The 22,673-nt window shown below is 35.2% G+C and overlaps 1 protein-coding gene across 2 annotated transcripts in view; it reads right to left on the bottom strand.

Moving 5' to 3' along the window:
- The window catches only part of LOC123549897 (genetic suppressor element 1-like), a 137,401-nt gene extending 118,731 nt beyond the window's left edge, over positions 1-18,670 (bottom strand). The window contains exons 1-2 of one of the 2 annotated variants that reach the window (XM_053546497.1): positions 16,237-18,670; positions 10,163-10,349 (exon numbers count right to left, since the gene is read on the bottom strand). In XM_053546497.1, coding sequence (XP_053402472.1) covers positions 10,163-10,349; positions 16,237-18,330 — 2,281 coding nt within the window. In that variant the 5' untranslated portion in view covers positions 18,331-18,670. The remainder of the gene's footprint in view (positions 1-10,162; positions 10,350-16,236) is intronic. The other variant, XM_053546498.1, reaches the window with a different exon arrangement.
- Between the last annotated feature and the right edge of the window lie 4,003 nt (positions 18,671-22,673).

Raw genomic sequence — 22,673 nt, 5'->3', positions numbered from 1 at the left:
CTGATTGGTTCTAACTGAACAACACAAGCAACAAACAATAAACTTGGCTAATTGGTTCTAACTGAACAACACAAGCAACAAACCTTGACCACAGCTAATTGGTTCTAACTGAACAACAGAATGCAACTTCAGGCATGGGCTGGCACCAGGGCACCAGGGCAGAATAACAAACCTTCTGTAACCTGATGGATGCCTTCATCACATGAAGAATGCTACACCTCAAGAAAGGTTTCAAACCCACATTGCTAAGATGCAAGTGATTAATAGTTAGCAACCTTACCCAATCAGCAACAGAGGCCCAGTAACGAGAAAACTTAACATGGACATAAAATAAAACAAAACTTATCAAAATATTACAAACATGGAAAACTGAACTTTGGCATGAACTAAAAACAAAACTTGTTCAACTGCTATAAACGTTACTGGAACTTGAAAACTTAACATGGGCAAAAATTAAAACAAAACTTGAACACAATGTGAAAACATAACAAGTGCATTAAATTAAAACAAAACTTATTCAACATCTTCAAACTAGAAACTTGAACACAATGTGAAAACTTAACAAGTGCATAAAATAAAACAAACCTTATATTCAACATCTTCAAACTAGAAACTTAAACACAATGTGAAAACTTAACATGGGCATAAAATAAAACAAGACTTATATGTCTACAGATATACACTAGAAACTTAACACAAACTTTAACACAATGCTAAAACTGAACAAGAAAATAAGATAAAACAAACCATAGTTTACTATTACAAATTTAACTGCATCAAACTAGAAACTTGACTGGACCAGCAAGCTTAACATGAGTATAAGTAAAACAAACTTTATAGGTGCTGCAAACGAGAAAAGTGACTGAACATAACTTGAAAACTTAACATTGGCATAAATTAAGACAAAACTATGTCTTATTTAACTGTTCCAAAACAGAAACTTATCTTAGAACTGGCATGAATAAAACAGCTACAACTGCTACAAACAAGAAACTTGAACACAATGTGAAAACTAAGCAAGGGCATAAAATAAAACAAATCTTACTCAACATCTTCAAACTAGAAACTTGAACTGATTTATATTAGAAACTTGACTGGAATATGACATGGGCATAAAACAAAACTGAACTAATAAGACATACTCAACTGTTTCAAACTAGAAACGAGTCCAGAATGTGATACCTTTGCAAAGACATAAAATGAAACAAAAGTTTAAATGAACATGGGAAACTCTTAAATGAACATGGGCAAAAACCAAACTAAACAAAAATAATTTTAACAAGAAAACTGACTGGTGCTTGAAAAGGTATCTGAAATATCAAATTTTGAAAGCAAATCATGAATTATCAATGGCAATGTTTGTTATTCAAGACATTTGGAATAAATGACAAATGTGGTACCTTATTTTTACTGACTGACAAGTTTTAGTATTTAGAGGTTTTAATATGAGCACTACCTAAACTAGATAGAAAGACCCATGACAAAACAAAGGTTTTAATCTCTATAATACTCATCTAAAATATATACAATTGTACAGTGTAACCATTAGTGAACATTAATGAGTTAATTTTACATGACGGGAATGCATTGTATTATGAAAAAGATAATCTGTTCATGTAAAGGTGTTTACTACTGGGTAGCGTTTTTCAGAGGTATTACTGTATTCAAAGGTGTAATTATCTGACCTACACAACAATGAATTAATACAATTACTTTTACATTAATATACCAAAAGTTCCTTTAATAAAATATAGAAGAGACAAGCAAATTAAATTCTTCTTACAATTCAGGGCTTTTCAAAGTTTAAATCAAATGAACTTGCAATCAAGAAAGTAATTTTCAAACAGTTTTTTTACAGCTCTTTGAAATGTAATTAAAAACCCCAGAAGCTTATTCTGATTGTAGAAAACATTGAATTACTTCCTGTCCCGCGTTAATGTTAATTTCGCACTAAAGATTTGTAATCAATTATTCATGTAATAAGTTATCAATACCCGCAATTCCGTTGACACATTTGGACAAGTTCAACTGAAATCTTGTGAAAATTGCTCTTTTAGGAAGCTGGTTTATAACTAATTCATGGCTGCTAGCAAGCAATTCGGTGAAAAGGCGGATGAATATTTCATCAAGAATTGTCGCGAAAAAAACATCAAATCAATGGCTGCAGTTTGTTTTACAAAAGCTTTGCTATTGACGATTCAAGATCATACGCAGAAGGAAATTAATTGTAATTAATTTATATAAATCGTATGGAAGCCCCATGGGAAGAATGAACGCAAATGAGCAAACACGTTACCATGTAAGAGTTAAAACAGATCAGTGTTAAAAGATTGTCGCGGCTGACAACAATTATCGACAATCCTGAGATATTGGATTGAGACACGGCAAATGTTTTTCTATCACATCCGAGATATTATTGAGTTTTGAACAGAAGCATATTGGTTAGGCCTCTCTATAACCGCTATAATGAATTTAACAGTGAGTAAATCAATAGCGAAACCTCAAGGCGATCGCGAAGTTATTATGGAGTGATCTCCCCTTTGACACCTATTTAAACATTACATCCTGTAATGGAGAACCAATAATGGCAGGCTTTCAACTTCTTGTAGAAGAATAATGCTGGTAAATCACGCTGGTAATTTAGCGGCATTTTCTATTGATTCGTGTCTCTCAAGATATTTATGAGAATATGGTTTTCATGAGGCAATGTCAAATAATTGATAACTACAGGCAAACATGGTTTGGCAGCTGAATAAGGCTGTGTAAATAACAGAAAATAAAATAAGGTAACATAACCAATGAACTCTGAAAAAAAAACGTTAGAAAACGATTATGAGGATTTTTTTATAAATAGAAATTCAGTCTCGCAAAGAATCAAATTCTTCTTAAAACAATCAAGTACAGGTTTTAATTAATTTCTTGTTTCATATGGTAGAATAAAATCGAAGAATCTTATTCCAAGTATTTTGTTACTCAGAAATACTACTTATTCTCTGTGGCAACAGTGACAGTACATGTAGTTTTAATTCCACTTTTTCCCACAAGATAAAGTAGATATTCAGATTATTCTGTTAAAAAACAAGGGTTGTTTTTTTCAGCCTCAGATAGGAGCCTCTTAACTACTGTTGAATGATTTGATAGAAGTGTTTCAACTTTTCAATTAAAAAAAAAATACAGAAATCAACTCCAAATTTCTGACCAAACTATAACAAACACCACAAGTAAAAATTTAATTAATTTTGGCAGCTTGCCAGATAACTAGATATAAATAGTAACAAATGTTCTATAAATAGTAACAAAAACCACATTTTTAGTACTTCAGTCACTATTTTTCTATTGGAATGTATCCTGATGAAGGTCTTAGCAGACCGAAACCGGTCGATCATATAATAAATAGTCTACAACCACCCTGGTGTTTGACGTGTTGTTCTCCCCTCCCATGTTTTATTTTTTGGTGTAATTTTTTTTATGTTAACTTTGTCATCTGCATATACAGTCAAACTTGTATAGAAACATTACACTAATGGTCCTTATTCACAAGTAACTATACGCTGTACAATGAATCCAATGGTCTAGAGACTTTGTCTCTTTTGTAGTCCTGTTTGGCACCATATAACCTATACTGTGTTGGTGCGCCGTAAAACCCAAATAAATAAACAGTTCACAAGGTGGTCTTTATAATAGGTTTTACATTTCTCAAATTCTTATAACACACTTCTAGTAATTAGGTACTGCTTATAGGTATTATAGGCAGCAATTTATATAATTATCTTATATTTATTCCTAGCATGCAGAATTCACATACACAAAGGGAGGAAACTCTTACATTGCCAATCATTTGATCTCTTCCAAGGAATGTTATAATAGAAACATTATACAGCAATATTTTCTAAATTGAAAAAGGGGCATTATTATGTAAACTTTAGTCAGAGGTATGAAGCCTGGCTCAGAATGCAGAAGATTTTGAAACAAGAAACATGGAAATTCCATGAAAACCAGGTTTTCAATTGCATCACACCAACAGGTACGGTCATATTCTATTATACATATATTTTTTATTATAACTATGACCATATTTTTCTATTTTTAGTTACCCAATGGCATTAAAATGACCTTTTTGTCACCAAAAAAAAAAAAAAACGAAAAAAAATTTTTTTGGATCTCAGTGAGATTAGAACCGACACCCTTCCATTCCATGGCACAAAAATCTATTTTTTATTTCAAATATGACTCCATTTTTCTTATTTTAGCTACAATGACCTTGACCCTGATCAAAATGACCTCAAATACTTTCCCAACCTTTTGTGTTTGATAAAAGCTATCTACACACCAAGTATGCTGACAATAAGTGTACCCAAACTAAAAATACTGAGCGAAAGCCATTTTTCTATTTTCAGTAAATCATTCAAACCTAATTTTTCAGATAAGCTTGCTGTACACAAAGTTTGATGGCAGTATGTAAGTCCAAGCTAAAATTATAAAATGGAAACCACCTTTTTGATGATGACACTGAGAATAAAATCTATTTTTAGTAACTGTGACCTTGACCATGACCTTTTTATCACAAAAAAAGAAAAAGAAAATTATCTGGATCTCGGTACGATTTGAACCGACACCCTTCCATCCCACTGACTAAAAAGTAGCTTGTTCACCCCCTCGATAGCCTAGTGGTAGAGCATCTGCTTCGAGTGCGGGAGGTCGTGGGTTCGATCACCGGCCGCGTCATACCAAAGACGTGAAAAATGGTACCAGTAGCTCCCTTGCTTGGCGCTCAGCATTAAAAGGGAAACTGGCCTCTTCTCTCATACCCTCGTGGCGATGGATTCCATCAGGAATGAGGTGTCGAGAGTGATTAATATAAGTTGTAAAACTTCCTTCACAATCGACCTAAAATAAATTATGTATAAACTAAAACGTAGCTTTTGGCCCAGCGCTCTAGACCACTGTGCCACTGTGGAATTCTCTCAGTTAGAAGATTAAATAAGTTATCCTGACCTTGAACTTGACCCCAATGTCCCCCATATACAATCCCAACCTTGGTTTTTCTATAAGCTACCCACAGGCCAAGTTTAATTTTAATATATCATTTCAAACTAAAGTTATTGTGCGGAAACCAATTTTTCTATTTTTAGCAACAGCAACCTTGACCTTGACCCAAATGACCCCAAATGCAATCCCAACCTCGTCTCCTTACCATCTACATGTATCTACAGGCCAAGTTTGGTGTCTATAGCTTGTTCCAAACTAAAGTTATTGTGCAGAAACCACATTTGACGCCCGCCTGCCCACCCGCCCGACGACATACCCCAATCTAATAACTGGTTTTCTATGAAAACCTGGTTAAAAATGCAGTATAACAGTTCCTGACAAAACTTCTTACATGCAAAACTTTCAACAAAAAGTCTATGTTAAAATTTGTAACTTTTAACAAAATGTAAGCCGGAGATCTATATGAAAACTGCTGTTCTTTTGTCATATAATTATAATGCATATTCTCCGTTTGGACAGCTGCTTTATCTCTTTTTAGCATAAAAAGTTTCATGGAAATTTAAAACAGTAATGAATCATTGACAAGAAATGGCTAATTCAGCAAGTCAAATTTGACAAAAATACTGAAAACATTTTGCAAACCTCACTTTACTTGTGCAAACCACATGCAGTAATTTAGTAACTGTCGAATGCATTTGCTTATAAAAATCACCATTTAAAGTTGAAAAATTCTCCAAGACTAAAATGTAGGTGTCTGCAGAAGGAAATCTACCCTTTTATTACATCTCTGTATAGACAAAGGGAGATTATAAGAATAATAGAAACATCTGTGAAAAAAACATAGTTGTCCTAACAAAACAAAACTTTTAAGACAAAGGGAGATTATAAGAATATTAATAAGATCTATGAAAAACATAGTTGTGCTAAACTTTCTGCCAATACTGATATTTACAAAAAATAGCAGTCGGGTTGAGCGGAAGGGGTGGCAAACAGAGTGTAAATATCTGCATTTTAACAGGCCTGTGATAGGCTAATATTAAGCTGAATAGTAGTGTACAAATCCAGTATTAACAATCAAAAGCCTTTAATCAGAATCAGAAACAAAAACTGTTCGTAAAACCGTGTGTACATCACCATGACGATCTATTGGAGGTAACTGGGTTGGCAATTTTCAGTCTTGAGTATGCTGTGATACTGGTCATCTATTGATATAAACAATCATGCTATCTGCCGGTAGACAGATGCCTCTAGACCCAAAGTGTTCCTCAGTTAAAAGATCCTAAACCATTTTCAGTCTCAAGGTAAATGTACATGTAATTGTTACCTTGAACATTATCCTCCCACCACTATTAATATTTGGAGTTATCTACTGATCACAGACCTTGACCTTTGATCTTGAGCCCAAAATCTTACCGAGCCATCTAGCAACCACAGGCAAATTGACAGTCCTAATTCTTTTAGCATTGCCTAGTTATTGAACAAAGGGCCTGAAGTCTCGAAGTAATCGTGACCTTGGACTAAAACATACTGACCTCATAAACTACTGGGGTATTCTAATGACCACAAGTAACGTTCCTATGAAGATTGGTAAGTATAGGCCCAAGTCAGGGCTCCGGAAATTTGCCGGTTTGTCGGTTTTGGACCGATTTTTGACTTTTCAGACCGATTCCTGGAGTGAAAAAATAACAAGAGGACCATGATGGTCCTGAATCGCTCACCTCTTCCCACATGACCCAGTTTTGAGTATGACATCGTTTTTGACCAACTTTCATGAAGATCCCATGAAAAATGTGACCTCTAGAGTGGTCACAAGGTTTTTCTATTTTTAGACCTACTGACCTAGTTTTTGAAGGCACGTGACCCAGTTTCGAACTTGACCTAGATATCATCAAGATGAACATTCTGACCAACTTTCATAAAGATCCCATGAAAAATGTGACCTCTAGAGTGGTCACAAGGTTTTTCTATTTTTAGACCTACTGACCTAGTTTTTGACCGCACGTGACCCAGTTCCGAACTTGACCTAGAAATCATCAAGATGAACATTCTGACCAACTTTCATGAAGATCCCAAGAAAAATGTGACCTCTAGAGTGGTCACAAGGTTTTTCTATTTTTAGACCTACTGACCTAGTTTTTGAAGGCACGTAACCCAGTTTCGCACTTGACCTAGATATATTCAAGATGAACATTCTGACCATTTTTCATGAAGATCCCATGAAAAATGTGACCTCTAGAGTGGTCACAAGGTTTTTCTATTTTTATACCTACTGACCTAGTTTTTGACCGCACGTCACCCAGTTTTGAACTTGACCTAGATATCATCAAGATGAACATTCTGACCATTTTTCATGAAGATCCCATGAAAAATGTGACCTCTAGAGTGGTCACAAGGTTTTTCTATTTTTAGACCTACTGACCTAGTTTTTGACCGCACGTGACCCAGTTTCGAACTTGACCTAGATATCATCAAGATGAACATTCTGACCAACTTTCATGAAGATCCCATGAAAAATGTGACCTCTAGAGTGGTCACAAGGTTTTTCTATTTTTAGACCTACTGACCTAGTTTCTGAAGGCACGTGACCCAGTTTCGAATTTGACCTAGATATCATCAAGATGAACATTATGACCAACTTTCATAAAGATCCCATGAAAAATGTGACCTCTAGAGTGGTCACAAGGTTTTTCTATTTTTAGACCTACTGACCTAGTTTTTGACTCCACGTGACCCAGTTTCGAACTTGACCTAGATATCATCAAGATGAACATTCTGACCAACTTTCATGAAGATCCCATGAAAAATGTGACCTCTAGAGTGGTCACAAGGTTTTTCTATTTTTAGACCTACTGACCTAGTTTTTGACTTCACGTGACCCAGTTTCGAACCTGACCTAGATATCATCAAGATGAACAATCTGACCAACTTTCATGAAGATCCCATGAAAAATGTGACCTCTAGAGTGGTCACAAGGTTTTTCTATTTTTAGACCTACTGACCTAGTTTTTGAACGCACGTGACCCAGTTTCGAACTTGACCTAGATATCATCAAGATGAACATTCTGACCAACTTTCATGAAGATCCCATGAAAAATGTGACCTCTAGAGTGGTCACAAGGTTTTTCTATTTTTAGACCTACTGACCTAGTTTTTGACTTCACGTGACCCAGTTTCGAACTTGACCTAGATATCATCAAGATGAACATTCTGACCAACTTTCATGAAGATCCCATGAAAAATGTGACCTCTAGAGTGGTCACAAGGTTTTTCTATTTTTAGACCTACTGACCTAGTTTTTGACTTCACGTGACCCAGTTTCGAACTTGACCTAGATATCATCAAGATGAACATTCTGACCAATTTTCATGAAGATCACATGAAAAATGTGACCTCTAGAGTGGTCACAAGGTTTTTCTATTTTTAGACCTACTGACCTAGTTTTTGACCGCACGTGACCCAGTTTCGAACTTGACCTAGATATCATCAAGATGAACATTCTGACCAATTTTCATAAAGATCCCATGAAAAATGTGACCTCTAGAGTGGTCACAAGCAAAAAGTTTACGGACGCACGGACGCACGACGGACGACGGACACTGCGCGATCACAAAAGCTCACCTTGTCACTTTGTGACAGGTGAGCTAAAAAAAATCGGTCCCGTAAAAATGATTTTTTTTTATAAATTTCGGTCGGAAATCTCAATACACGATGACCTGCCAAGCAGGAAACTGTTGGTCGCACCCTCAGATAATCAATAAACGTGTCAAACGGTCTGATTGTCACCTTGATAATCGGTCCGTAATAAGCGCGTGACGCAATAAGTGCTCGCGCGGCACATCCTTTAATGTTTGCAGACAGCCGACTGCAATGTATTAAACATTTTTGACTGGTTTCCAATTGTTTCTGACTGGATCCAAATGGTTTCGACTGGGATCCACTTCTTTTTAGAATCCGACGGATGTCTTTTTTTCTCAAAAGGCTACATGTTTGATCACGGGTAAAAATCAAATGGTCACTGCATTTAATGAGACATCACACGGGAAACTGATATAAATAATTTTTATAATTACTTGATTTCTAAAAATTACATGATTCATTTGTTGGGACTCCAGTTGAAACAAGTACAGAAAATCGTCTTTGCAACCCGACTGTACATAAAAAAATAAAAGAAAGAAAAAAAAATGGACTGGCAAGCACGAATGATAAAGAAAACCGGAGCGGCGCTGTTTATCAAATCGGTCTTTTAAAAAATGTTTCAAAATGAAATTTTGTTTACATCAGAAGAGAATTTTATAGAATGTAGCTGCTTGTTGAAGTACAACGTCAGCGTAATGAAATATCTGTGGCCAACGCGCGTGACCTTATGGCACTGTACATGCGGGAAGTTCGATCTCAGCCTTCACATAACGTACCCATTCGGTCCGCGGCAGAGTATTCTTAAAATACTAAGTATGTTTGGCAGAGAATATGTGTCGAGTAAATCGCTCTGACGCATTGTATTTTATAAAATTCCGTCAAAGAATGAGGAAACATCATAAGTGTCTGCTGTGTATACGGTACCGAACTCACGTGCGTTGGCTTTTAGACTAGTTAGGTACACGGTGTCAATGCCTCGACAATTTTATCCTGCAAGTATTTTCTCGGAAAAACATCGAAATTTAAACAAAGTAACGATCACACATAACACTGAATAACTGTCTCCATTGTATGGTAACTCGCGGTGACCGGTAAATCATTTTTAATGCATGACATGCTTATTTCTTTACTCTATCACATTTTACAAATATGTTATATATTGGTAACGCGGTGGGTGGGGTAGCGCCGATGTCATGATTTTCGTTTCGGACCGATTGAGTTCTCAAAATTTCCGGAGCCCTGGCCCAAGTGTTAACAAATTAATGATCAGAAATTTTCAGTCTCAAGGTCACAGTGAGCTTGACCTTTGACCTACTGACTGCCTAAATCTAACGACCATAGGCAATCCTCCAAAGTAGTTTTACAGTGTGTCCACACCTCTCTCTATATTTTGTAGTTATTAATTGAAAGCCAATAAATTATTTCTACTGACCAAAATGAGCAAAACATTATACCACCTCTAATTCCAAGGAGGCATAAAAATCCCAATGCCTCATTAAGTTAAACAAGCCAAATAGAAGTTAGAAGCTGGACATACCTTGCTGTGAGTTCTCTTCTTCCTTCCCACCAAATGATAAACGTCTCTGTCTATGGACTTCTTGTTCTGTCTCAGACGGACGTCTGTGATGGAGAGAATCGTCTTGACATGTCTCTGGCCTTTCATACCCTCTCTCCGCCATATGTTTATATTCGTGACTGCTTTCATCATCTTCTTTTATATTGTCCTGTAACACCATTTAACATAAGCACTTGCTTTTTTAAACAACAAAAAAAATCTGACATTATCTTCAAAACTTCATATCTATCAGTATACTGTGAAATCATTAATATTCGTGGGGGACTAATTTTCGTGGATTTCGTGGTTGAGTCAATCCACGAAATTTAATCCCAACGAACAAGTAAAATTCCCTTTCATTTTATGTTCAAACGTTGAAATCCACAAATTCATATCCCCAAGAAATTGCCGTTTTGACCAAAACCATGAAATTTCATGCCCAGGAAATTAAATGATTTTACAGTAGGTGCGCCTGTACTGCAGTTCAACACCCCAGTACATGAGAACAAGAGCTGTCCATAAGACAGAGCGCTCTTAAATCATACGTATAGTTGTTACTGAGATACAGCTTCACAGTTGCACAAACACTTTAACGACATCTTTTAAGTCAAAACAGGATCACAAACTGATTTAAATTTAACCAAGACTTGTAAATGTACTTGGATACATCGTATTTCAGTAGGTCTGATGACTGGGAAGCACCATGTGAAGTTTCAATCCAATCCATGTATACAATTGTTACTGAGATACAGCTTGAAAGCTGCACAAAAATACTTTTAACGAAATTTTCAAAAAAGGGCTGTAACTTGAATTAAATTTAACAAGAAAGAGTTAACTAACTTGGTTAAGTCAGCTGGTCTGACGCCTGGACAGCACTATGTGAAGTTTCAATCCAATACATATATATGTAACTGTTACTGAGATACAGCAGGGTTTTTTCTAGCTAATTTGGGAACATAGCCTATACCCCCAGAATTGGGAATTTTGATGCGTAAATGTTCCAAATTGGGAAATATTTAGTCCCATAGGATATATTAAGGATGTGTGTAAGCACTTTCTCATACACTTGTTTCACATTGTAGAACATTTTTAACATACTTCCAATATGAAATTGTCCATAACTTTGTCAATTTTTGTGCAATTTTAATGAAATTTTTTCAGAATGTAGATTGAGAATTTTTGCATTAATTTTGGGAAAAATACATACTTTTTGGCATTGGGAATATAGCTGAATAACGGCTATAAAAACGGCCAAAAAAAACCCTGTACAGCATGATAGTTTCAAACAAAGTTAACTGGATTTTTTTAAGTTGAAAAAGGGCTGTAACTTGAATTACTTTCTCCTATGAGTTATGTAAAATAATTATTTAATTAGTAGCCTTGCAAAAAGTTTCTGTCCAACACATGCAATGGTTACTGAGATTTGGACTTTCACCTAAAACTATAACCAAGGACATCACCAACACCAGGATAAGTAGAACAGCTTTCCCTATTCTTCAAACAGTCAAGCTAAAAATGGACCTTTAGTTCAGTGTTTTCCAAACACCTATTCAACAATGTTCAATATAACAAGATTTCCTGCAGAAAAAGGTTTTGCAACATGCTTTTAAATAGAAATATATATTCATAGTACATAAACTGTCACTATACTTCCTCAACATATTTTAAGGATAAGTACCACTATACATGTACTATTCTACCACATTAAAGGAAATCATTAACAAGAGCTGTCCGTAAGACAGCCAAGCTCGACTATTCGAAATATTGTCCCAGAAGCAGGAAAATTCTACCCAAAAAGGTTAAATATCAGAAGAGTTTTAAGTTCAAAAGGGGACATAATTTGACCAAAATGCGTATCAGAGTTATGGGACTTGCTGCTATCAACTAGTTTTGTATTAGTTTTGGAGATAGTAACTTGCATGTAAAACTTTAAAGGTGGTCAATCACATTTAATCAACATTTAATGACATTTTTTACTTTTTGTATATTCTGGTAGAGAATTATTTAAGGAACAAAAAGACCGATTACATAGAGTTAGATTCCTATTTGAAATGTATATTTCATTATTTTTATAAAATTTTGTAATTACTCCCCTTTAATTGAAAGTATATAAAAAGCTGGGTATTTCTTTTTATTTCGATACAATGTCTAGTTTTACATTTGCATTTGATAGACATATCAACTATTGAACAATCTGAACCAAAATGCAAGTTTTAAAGCTGTGTGTAGCTTCTGAATTCATTTATTTCCAATCTATCTTGGTTGCGCAACCAAGATAGGCAAAGGGAGGTAATAATAATTTTTCAAACTTGCGTTTTTAATGAATTCCATCTAAATACATAATTTTTAATGCAAATATTTTACAAATATATTACAATATGTCTAATATTTATACATTTCCTTAGGCAAAGTATGTTTATCAAATTTATACTTATGATAAAATAACTCTATCTTGGTTGGGCAACCAGGATAGGAAAATGAAATTTTAAAAATACCTCCAGTGAAAATCTAATTTGTATTAAGTGTTAAGTGAACATAAATGAGTGTAAATGTTCAGATGCTAAAGTTTCGAACAAATCCGTTACATGGCCAAAATCTGATTATCCACCTTTAACTAGAACTTTCTAAGTCCAAAAGGGGGCATAATTTGCTCAAAATACACGTCAGAGTTATGGGACTCAACCCAGTGAGGTTGGTAATTGACCTAGAAAAAAGAAAAAATAAGTTTCAAATCTTTATGCCTTTTAGTAATAGCTGTATGTACTTGCACGCAAAACTTTAACCAGAATTTTCTAAGTCCAAAAGCGGGCATAATTTGGCCAAAATGAAGGTCAGAGTTATAGGACTTGCTGCTATCAACTAGTTTTATAACCCCAAAGACACAAATGAAGTTTCAATTCAATATCTGCATTAGTTTTGGAGATAGTAACTTGCATGTAACACTTTAACCAGAATTTTCTCAGTCCAAAAGGGGGCATAATTTGGCCAAAATGAAGGTCAGAGTTATGGGACATGCTGCTATCAACTAGTTTTATAACCCCGAAGACACATGTGAAGTTTCAATTAAATATCTGCATTAGTTTTGGAGATAGTAACTTGCATGTAAAACTTTAACCAGAATTTTCTAAGTACAAAAGGGGGCATAATTTGCTCAAAATACATGTCAGAGTTATGGAACTTGACCCAGTGAGGTTGGTAATTGCCCTAGAAAAAGAAAAAAATAAGTTTCAAAGCTATATGCCTTTAAATGATAGCTGTATGTACTTGCATGCAAAAACCTAACCAAGGTGTGACGCCGACGCCAACTCCGACGCCAGGGTGACTAGAATAGCTAGACTATTCTTCAAATAGTCGAGCTAAAAATTTACACATAAAAGTATATTGCAAAATGCATTCAGAAAAGTTTTTGCCCTATGGGTATAAACACTCTTAATATGCTGCTATAAATCATCAATTTTTTGTTAATATTTTTGTATTACAATCATCAGTTTCCTCATTATTAATTCAAGACCAACTATAGTAAATAATTTTTATTACCTCCATAAAACAACTTGTTCATTATTATCATTATAATTTTTAAATTCTACACTTGGTATATAAAAACAAAATATTTTGCTTAACATGTGTACATATGCATATAAATTTTATACGCCTGTATTGAAAAACGGAAGTATTACGTGATGGCGCATTCATAACCATTAAAGTTATTGACTTTAAACTTGGCATATAGGTAGATGGCTATGAGACGATGTGCAGTGCGCTTGAACCGGCTCTGTAGGTCAGAAGTCAAGGTCACAAACTGAGCTCAAAGAGTCAAAACTGTCCATCGTATTTCATGCCCGGAGCTTAACTTATCAACCATTCAAGGTATTGACTTCAAACTTTGCATTTAAGTAGGTAGTGATGAGAAAATGTGCAGAGCGCTTGAACCAGGGTGGTAGGTCGAAGGTCAAATCTGCCAAACATATTTCATATCCTGAGCATAACTTAAAAGAAATAAAGGTATTGACTTGAAACTTAGAATATAGGCAGGTAAAGATGAGACGATGTGCATACTGCAACAATCTACATTACAAGGAGCTCAATGCCAAACTTTATAGTGCTGCCTCACTGGAATATCACGCCGTTGACATGTGACATGATACCCAACCCAGTCACATTATACTGACACTGGGCTGACCAGTCCTAGCACTATCCTCTTAATACTGAGCGCCGAGCAAGGAAGCTATTAGTACCATTTTTTATGTCTTTGATATGAAGCGGCTCAGCTGTAAGTGGGTACCCGCAATTGCTGAGGGTAAGGTATAATTAATTGGTTTTAACTGTTCTTAAAATACGATCACTTGAAAGCTCTACAGAGCTTATGTTCATTGTTTCAAAAAGCGCAGAAAATAAAATTCACATAAATTCAATTTACCTTTTACCTTTATACCAAGTCCAGCAAAAAAATTAATGCTGTTACAGGTATATGACGAAAACAGAACAACTTCTTTACCTGGCTTTTTCTCGGAAACAAATTTCAATTGGTATTTGATTATATATCAGGCAAAACTAGTGCATCCTTATAAATGATATATACCTGCTCATTAAATAAAAACAAAACATTCATCTTTATTTTTGCCACTATATGAAAAAAGATCAAGATGGCAAAATGAATGAAGTTATAATTTTGCACAATTTGATTTCCTCAAATATTTTATGTCATTTCGTAATTATTAAAGAGATTACAAAAAACAAGAGCACCGCAATGCGGAGCAATATACGCCTGAATGTATCAGGACTTTTCTTCAGGAAATTGGGAAGAGGCCCTGGCCTTTAAAATTGGGAAATTCATATGCGATAATTGCTCATTTTGGGAAAAGAGCATTTTATTGAAACAGGGTCTTTTTTCTTCTACAAAAGAGGTATGTACATTATTTTTGTAACAGAGGTCACAATTTGGTGGTTTTCTAATCATAAATGAGCACATTGCTTCCTATTTTGTGAAATATAATTGCCAAAAAAAAAAAAAAAAAATATTTTTTTTACATTTTGGGAAGTTCCTCTGCCACAGTTGGGAAAAAATGACCTTATTTTCACTTGGGAAGTGGCCGAATATCGACCTCTGTTATATAAGGATAAAAAGCCTTGGGTATGACCTCTGACCACTAAGTGTGACCTTGACCTTGAAGGGAGCCATCCGAAACATACGCTACGCACGTCGTCTCTATGTGGTGAACATTTTGTGTTAAGCTTCTTTAAAATCCTTCAAGCAGTTCAAGAGTTACAGAGCAGACACGAAACAAAGTCATATGACCTTTGACCCCTAAGTGTGACCTTGACCTTAAAGCAAGTCATCCAAAATATGGGCTTGGCATGTCATCTCAATGTGGTGAACATTTGTGTCAAGTTTCTTCGAAATCCTTCAAGGGGTTCAAGAGTTACAGAGTGGACACGACATTGCTAAGGGACGGACACCAGCATCATAATGATAACATACTACGTCCTTTCAGATGTATAAAAATGTGAGGATATCAGAATATATCATTTCAAAATGTTGTCACAGATACATAACTGCGTATTTTTTGTTTGTTTTTTAATTGAACTTTACTTCCGCTAAATTTATATGAAATCAAAGATATTCTAACAAAATAATAACTTTTAAAACATTACAAATTGACCTGCTTTTTTTTTAATAGAATGTAAAATACACAGATAAAACTGCGTATCATGATTAAAACACACAAGTTTTTTGTGTAATAATTAATGTTTAGAAAAGAACCAATATATTTTGGAAAGAATAGCTTAATTCTGAAGACAATGTCCTAATTTCCGACAAAAATGTGGTGAAATGTAACTATGTAAACATAATATTCAAAAAAGCATGAAGGTTATATACAGAATCTTCTGCAAAATACTGCAATGCTGCATTTCTATATGTGCAGAGTATATGATTATTAAAGTAAAAGTAAAATATCCTATATACATCTGTACAAAGTCTAAGTTCATTCTGCTCTTAGATTAGAATTTTCCCTTGCGTTTGAACAAAGAAAACATTAAAATAATTTCTAACATACCTGACTTTCGTCATCATTACACATGTCAGGTATATTTTGGTTCAACTTCTGCATCCAGTTAAATCTGCGCAGCTGATGTGGAACCCCCATCCTCTCGTACTCGGAAAACTGTTGCATCAAACTGTACGCACACGATTTGCACACAGCCACACGTCTTCCATCATCAATAACTAGCGATCCTTTCGGAGCTTTGTGCTCTTTCAGAAAATTAAAATTCTCCACTGATATTGTTCTGGTGAACTTCCTCTCATTTTCAACAGCACACACGTAACAAATATAGTTCGGAAGATGGTATTTTCTCAGCCAACGATTGCTGTCTGCTGGGTTTGAAGACTGCTCATATTCTGTCCACTGTCTCAATACACTGTGAAAGCAAAGTTTGCAAACTATAACAGTTCCATCTTCTGTTAAAGACTCTGCTCCTGGTGCCGGAGTACAATTTGCTAGGAACGGAAAGAACGGTTCTACTTGCGAATTTGTGTGTTTAGCTTCATGACGAGCTGGATACGAGCATAAATGTCTCATCTTATGAATAATGCATTTCTCTCCACACAGGAAACAAATGCGATTAGGTATCTCAGTTACTTGTTGCAGTGGGTGGGGTACAGTTTTTGATATCGAGCTTGGACATGTGTAAGCTTCAGCAGCAGTCGTCTTTGAATCTATGACAATGTCCTGTGATTTATTTGGACTGCCTGAAAAACTTGAGCTTCTACTTCTAGAAATAGACTGTGTTGCATTTTCTGCTTGAGAGGCTATGGCCAGAAGTCCTTGAGGGCAGTTTGTGCCAGAGGTAGTATTTGAATGCATAGGACTAGCCGATGAAATACGAATATTTAATGGTTCAATTCTTTCCCCACTTGGGCCTCCAGTTTGGTTTAGCATTTCTGAAACTGTACCTTTCGGCGAAGATTTTTCGTTAAGGAAGTGAAGCGAGTACTGTCTACAGTACACTGGCACTCCCTCTGATTCTTGTATTTCCCACTGGTAACTCAAGTGACTGTAGCACTTTATACATACTATCACAGTTCCATCGGACCTAAGAGGCTCTGCATTTGCTGGTCTCTTCAACTCCCGAACAAATGGGAAAAATATAGCTGCTGGAGTTGCTCTCTTTGGAGGTAATGTATTCAAAAGACGTACATGATCAGTTATATATGAACAGCCACAAATGTAGCAAAAATATGATGAGGCACTTACATTATTTGCATATTTATCTTCTGTTTTTATTTCCATTTTTCTACTTTCTGTTTCCCTTGGAAGTTTGAAGTTTCTATGAGAAAGTGGCGTCCCTGACATTTCAAAAGCTTGCCATTGCTGAAACAGCATGTTTTTGCATTGATTACAAGCATGGACTTGGCCACTTCTTGTCATATATTCAGCACCTGCACTTGGCGTTATTCTTTCTAAAACTGGAAAAAATGGTTCTCCATTTCCTTGATAGAAAGCACTTAAAAAATTATTGCTTTGATGGCAATATAACTGGCCACAAATATAACACACGGAGTTACTGCTTTCGCATTTATTCTTTGATTCAGTTACAAGGTGACTGTCAGAGTGCTTCTTTGGAGTAGATAAATCTAGGGCTGAACTTTTCCCTTGGTTGTGTGGCCGAGGAGAATAATCCCTTGAGTTCCTATGACTCTGGTTATTAGAATTTGAACGACTATACATTATGGCACTTGTATTATTATTACTGTGATTTGAATATTCTCTTTCTGCTGCTGTATTTTCAGGAGAACCTCTTTCATCCACTCCTGGAGGATACTGAAGTCCCATTACTTGTGCTATATATTCTCCCTGAATTCTCATTTCTGCTCCTGTGAAGCTGCCATTGTCTGACCTCTTCAACCAATACAAGCGTTTCACAGCAGGTGTCTTTGACCTCTCGTACGATTCCCATTGCTGGGTCAAGAACATGTAGCAAACAGCACAGCTATCTATCACTCCCTCAGAACTTGGCAGCCGTGCACCTTTCGGTGGGTCATGATGCAGAAGGAAGGGAAAATATGGCTCACGGTCATTTTGCCGAACACGTAGGGTAGTCTCTGCACCAGGGCTACCGCAAACAAAACAAATCATGCGACCTGGCATTGTGTCAAATCTTAAGTCATAATATCACATGCTCTGTTTTTCACAAAGTTGAAATTTTAATTTGACATGTTCATCATTTGCATATGACTTAGAAACTTTTGAACAGATGACATTGTTTTTTGTTTTCGTAAATTATTTCATGTTTACTCCAGCATCCTATACATATCTATATTGAAACCGATGAGAAATAAAGTGTTATCCTCTATAATTTGAGACCAGTGAGTGTCATGCAATGTTAAGTTCTCTAAATTATGGTAAACCTCTGAGAAATCAAAATGTTTGGAGGGAAATTTCCTTTGGTCGCCATTTTGGACATCTGCATGTCAACTTCCGGTTACTAAATTCGGTGAGTGTCTCACTAAACTATCTCTTCCACTACAGGCATTGTCACTAAATTGTTTTTTGGTCGGGAGTACTGCAAAGCATTAACAAGAAGCAAAATAACAACAATATTTCATTATTTTACTTTTCTGCAGGGGAATGTGGGTATATCCAAAATAAATGTGCAAAACTTAAGGAGGTAGGTTACCTTGGTACAAGGGTAAATTCAAATTAGTTGAACCGCAGCAATTTTTTGTATTTCGTGTAATATGAAGTTTTAACTGCTACAATCTCAATTTCGTCTGTCTCTGTCCCTTCAAGTTCAATTTTTATCCAGGTTTGAAGAACATGACCCTCCAAACGTATGTCATATTGAAAGAAGAAGGAAAATACGGAAATTTAACACTTTTCAGAGTATTTTAGTTTCATTGATATCCGTAGAAGTCTGCATAATTGATAATTTTACTAAAGTTTTTTTTTTAGTATGCACGTTAGCTTTCTAATATAAGCTTAAAATGTATATGTCGCGGGGCTCGTGTTTCCATGGTAATGCTTTTCTCTCATTTTTAAACAACTATGTATAAAAATAGGGGTTTTCGACGGCTTCAGTGCCATTCTGTTAATGACCATCATGGAATATTTGGGTAATATTATTAGCAAAATGCCACCCACTTTACATGGTACCCTTAAAGTTTAAAGTAACCATGGCAACAGAGATGTTTAAAATAGCTTTTATCATGTTTTTTTGTCGTAATTTCTTATAAAAATTATTGAATAAGATCATCTTTTTAGTTAATGTAACTTTAAAATATATTATTTCTAAAGTAAGTTACATTTTCGTGTTATTTGCATTTATTCAAACACAGGTTAGAATACTTACAGCAGTACCCCTCGTATGGTATTTTTCATGGAAAAATCGTTCAACTTGCTGCTACTATTCTCATGGATATTGTTGAAATGAAAATAAAAAGCCGAAGCTGTGTTTCTTAAATAGATCAGTGTCAACGCTTTTGAATTTTACATTTAGATACATAGGTCACGGGCTTCGTTTCCATGGTAACAACAATTCAATTTAAGAAACCACTATTTTCTACTGAAATTGAACAATTTTAGATCTTAGCTTTAGTATATAAGTAACAAATTATCAACGGACCCTGAAAAAAAAGTATTACAAATCAAACTGGTAGATTTTTTATTTGAAAATGGCCGTAAAAAGTAACCTTTCACCCAACTATATTCCAAATAACATTGGTTACCATCATCCATTTTCTTACATTCCGCATAACATTTCAATATAACTACATAAAAGAAGCAAAATATTGATTATTATTCTTAGCAAAAGACTCATAAAAAATATTTTAGCAAATAATGGTTATTTGAAAATAGTTAAAATAAAGGAAATGCACAGAATTACGTATTTTCAAGATAAAAGCTATTAATTTTGCGCGGTAACTGACACGTAACGTCATAACGTCAATGACGTCATTTAAAGGCAACATTGTTTTGAAGCGTTTCTGCGGCAATTTATTCATTATTTCTACATTATTAAAACATAAAGCATCAGCTCGAAGACTGGTTCATGATTTGTTTTTAGAAAAATGAATATACAAACACATTTAGTTTGTCGTAAACGTCGTCGTAAATCGTCACGTTAGCTTCCGGTTGGACATGCGCACATACAAATATGAAGGTAACCTACCTCCTTAACATGCTGTCAGAATTTCTATATTTAAAGTTTCTTTACTTCTTGAGTCTACTCAGGAAGGTCTAATATGTATCAGTTGTTCCAGGTCTACTGTAGTGCGATGTAACTTATATTTCAGGTGTATATTCAAAGAGCTATAAAATTAAACTTCTTTCAAAGTTTGATATACTTTTCACCAAGTCAAAGGCCATGACTCTGGTCTGGCTGAGTGAAATCCCAAACAAAACACAATTCAGCGATTTTTATGCAGTCGAATATCGGCTGATTCACATAGGCAAAACTAGCTATATTTTCCCCTAAAATCGCTATATTTTCACCCATAAAAAGATAAGATTTTCCTTTTGGATTTTATTTTAAAAAATGTTCCGTTATAGGGCCTACACATGAACCGTAGAGAATATTTTTACGGAAGCCATACTCAGTACCGGCCTTTCAATATCAAATTCGAAGAAGTTTTAGCTCCAGTTATCCAGCACGTTTCTTCAAAAGAGCTATTCTGTTTATTTCTGATATTTGCCACTACCCCTGATGTCTTGATGGCTGTCTTTAGCGAGTGGTAAGCACGGTTCGGCTGTAATGCACGTTATTTTTTACGCGCTATTTTTTGCAAAGTATTTATCCACGATTAACTAAAATATAACTCTTTATGATTGACGATCTTATATATGTCAACAAAATACGATGATTTGGGGGGAAACACTAAAATTAGATAATGGAAAATATATATATGACAGACGAAATTGATTTCCCGGTAACTTTTTTTTTTTGTACAAATGATGTTTTTTATGAGCGGAATCACAAACAAAAAGCCAAAGTCAACACTTGGAAATTACATTTTCTAGCGAAAAAGATTACAATGATGTGGACATCCCTAGAAATTAACGTCTGACAGATTAAAGGGACATCTGCGATATTTTCAAAAATGAAAATGACTTCATGGTCGTAAAGTGATCTCGTAAAATTCCTATAAAAATACTGCCGTAAGCAAGCAGATATCATTGGTATAAATTAAACTTGGTCATAGAAAATAAGTTATATAAGTGTCTTATAAGTAACATTAGCTTTAATAACATTATTTTCGTCTGTCACTTTGGGGCAACTGAAAAAGAAATGATATGTATTTTCTACCTCACCACATACACACAATAGACTGCTTACAATGCTTGTTTTTTATAGATGTTCATTTAGAGAGCTACAGTCTGCCATGAAGAATCTGGTATTTCCGTTCACCTGGGTGACAAGGGACTTTCGGTGGGAGAATTCCTGTGATCTAATGGTAGTTGGTTCCAGTCAGTGACAGCTGATGGCAAAGAAATGAGTGTGACAAAACAGGTTTCTAGAATCACCGGCATTTCTAAGATTGTATACGGATGTTTGTGCAACAGTTTTAGATACAAAGGAAGAAAGATATTGTGGCGTTAAATGATTTTTATTATTCTGTAGAAAATAGTTAGTTAGTGCTTTTGTCTTCTGACTCTGAGGGGTTTAATACCAGTCTCTTTAAAATAATGTCAAAAGAAACGAGCTTGGGGGCTCCCGTGATGATTCTGCATGCTTCGAGTTGGATTTCTCGATTTCAAATTCATCATGTTTGGCAATGTTATACCACATGATATCAGAGCACTCCAGAAGGGGCCGTATAAAAACAGATAGATAAATTCAACTGACTTGCGGTCAAGAATAAATTTTAAGGTTCATTATTATTTATATACGTTTCCTTGCCTCTTTTCTTTGATGCTGTCAATGTTTTCGTGTCAGTTCCCGTCATTTGAAAATATGATTCCAAGATGCTTGTGAGACGTCACCTCGTTGATTGGAACACCATGCGTATACAAAGAGTGATGTAAGGTTTGTTAATTTTACGAGAAATGAGAAGAGCTTCTGATTTTTTCTATTTTCTTCAGGTCCGAATTTAGGGTTGCCAACAACAATGTAGGGCCTACAAGCTAGTATCATCAGCAAAGAGTCTAATAGTTGAACTGATATTGAGGACAATGTCATTAATAAAGACGATGAAACGAAAAGGACCAAGAATAGACTCTTGTAGCACACCTGCTGAGATATAAACTGGTTGAGAAGAACCTCCAGGAAAAAGTAAATTGTGATTTCTCTCGGATAAATAGTCACGAAACCAATTTAACAGGCTTGTTTGTTTGTTTATTTCGATATTGACAACATGACTACAATGACAACATTCATGATATGATATTAAGATTTATCAGCAAGGAAAAATAATAATAATAAAATTCATGAAATAAGCATATATAATGAACCATATCAGTAAATCAATATCAGGGATAACACAAAAAGGGGAGAA

The sequence above is a fragment of the Mercenaria mercenaria genome, chromosome 6 (genome assembly GCF_021730395.1).
Source record: "Mercenaria mercenaria strain notata chromosome 6, MADL_Memer_1, whole genome shotgun sequence".
Lineage (NCBI taxonomy): Eukaryota > Metazoa > Mollusca > Bivalvia > Venerida > Veneridae > Mercenaria > Mercenaria mercenaria.
This window is presented reverse-complemented; position numbering and strand designations above follow the sequence as displayed.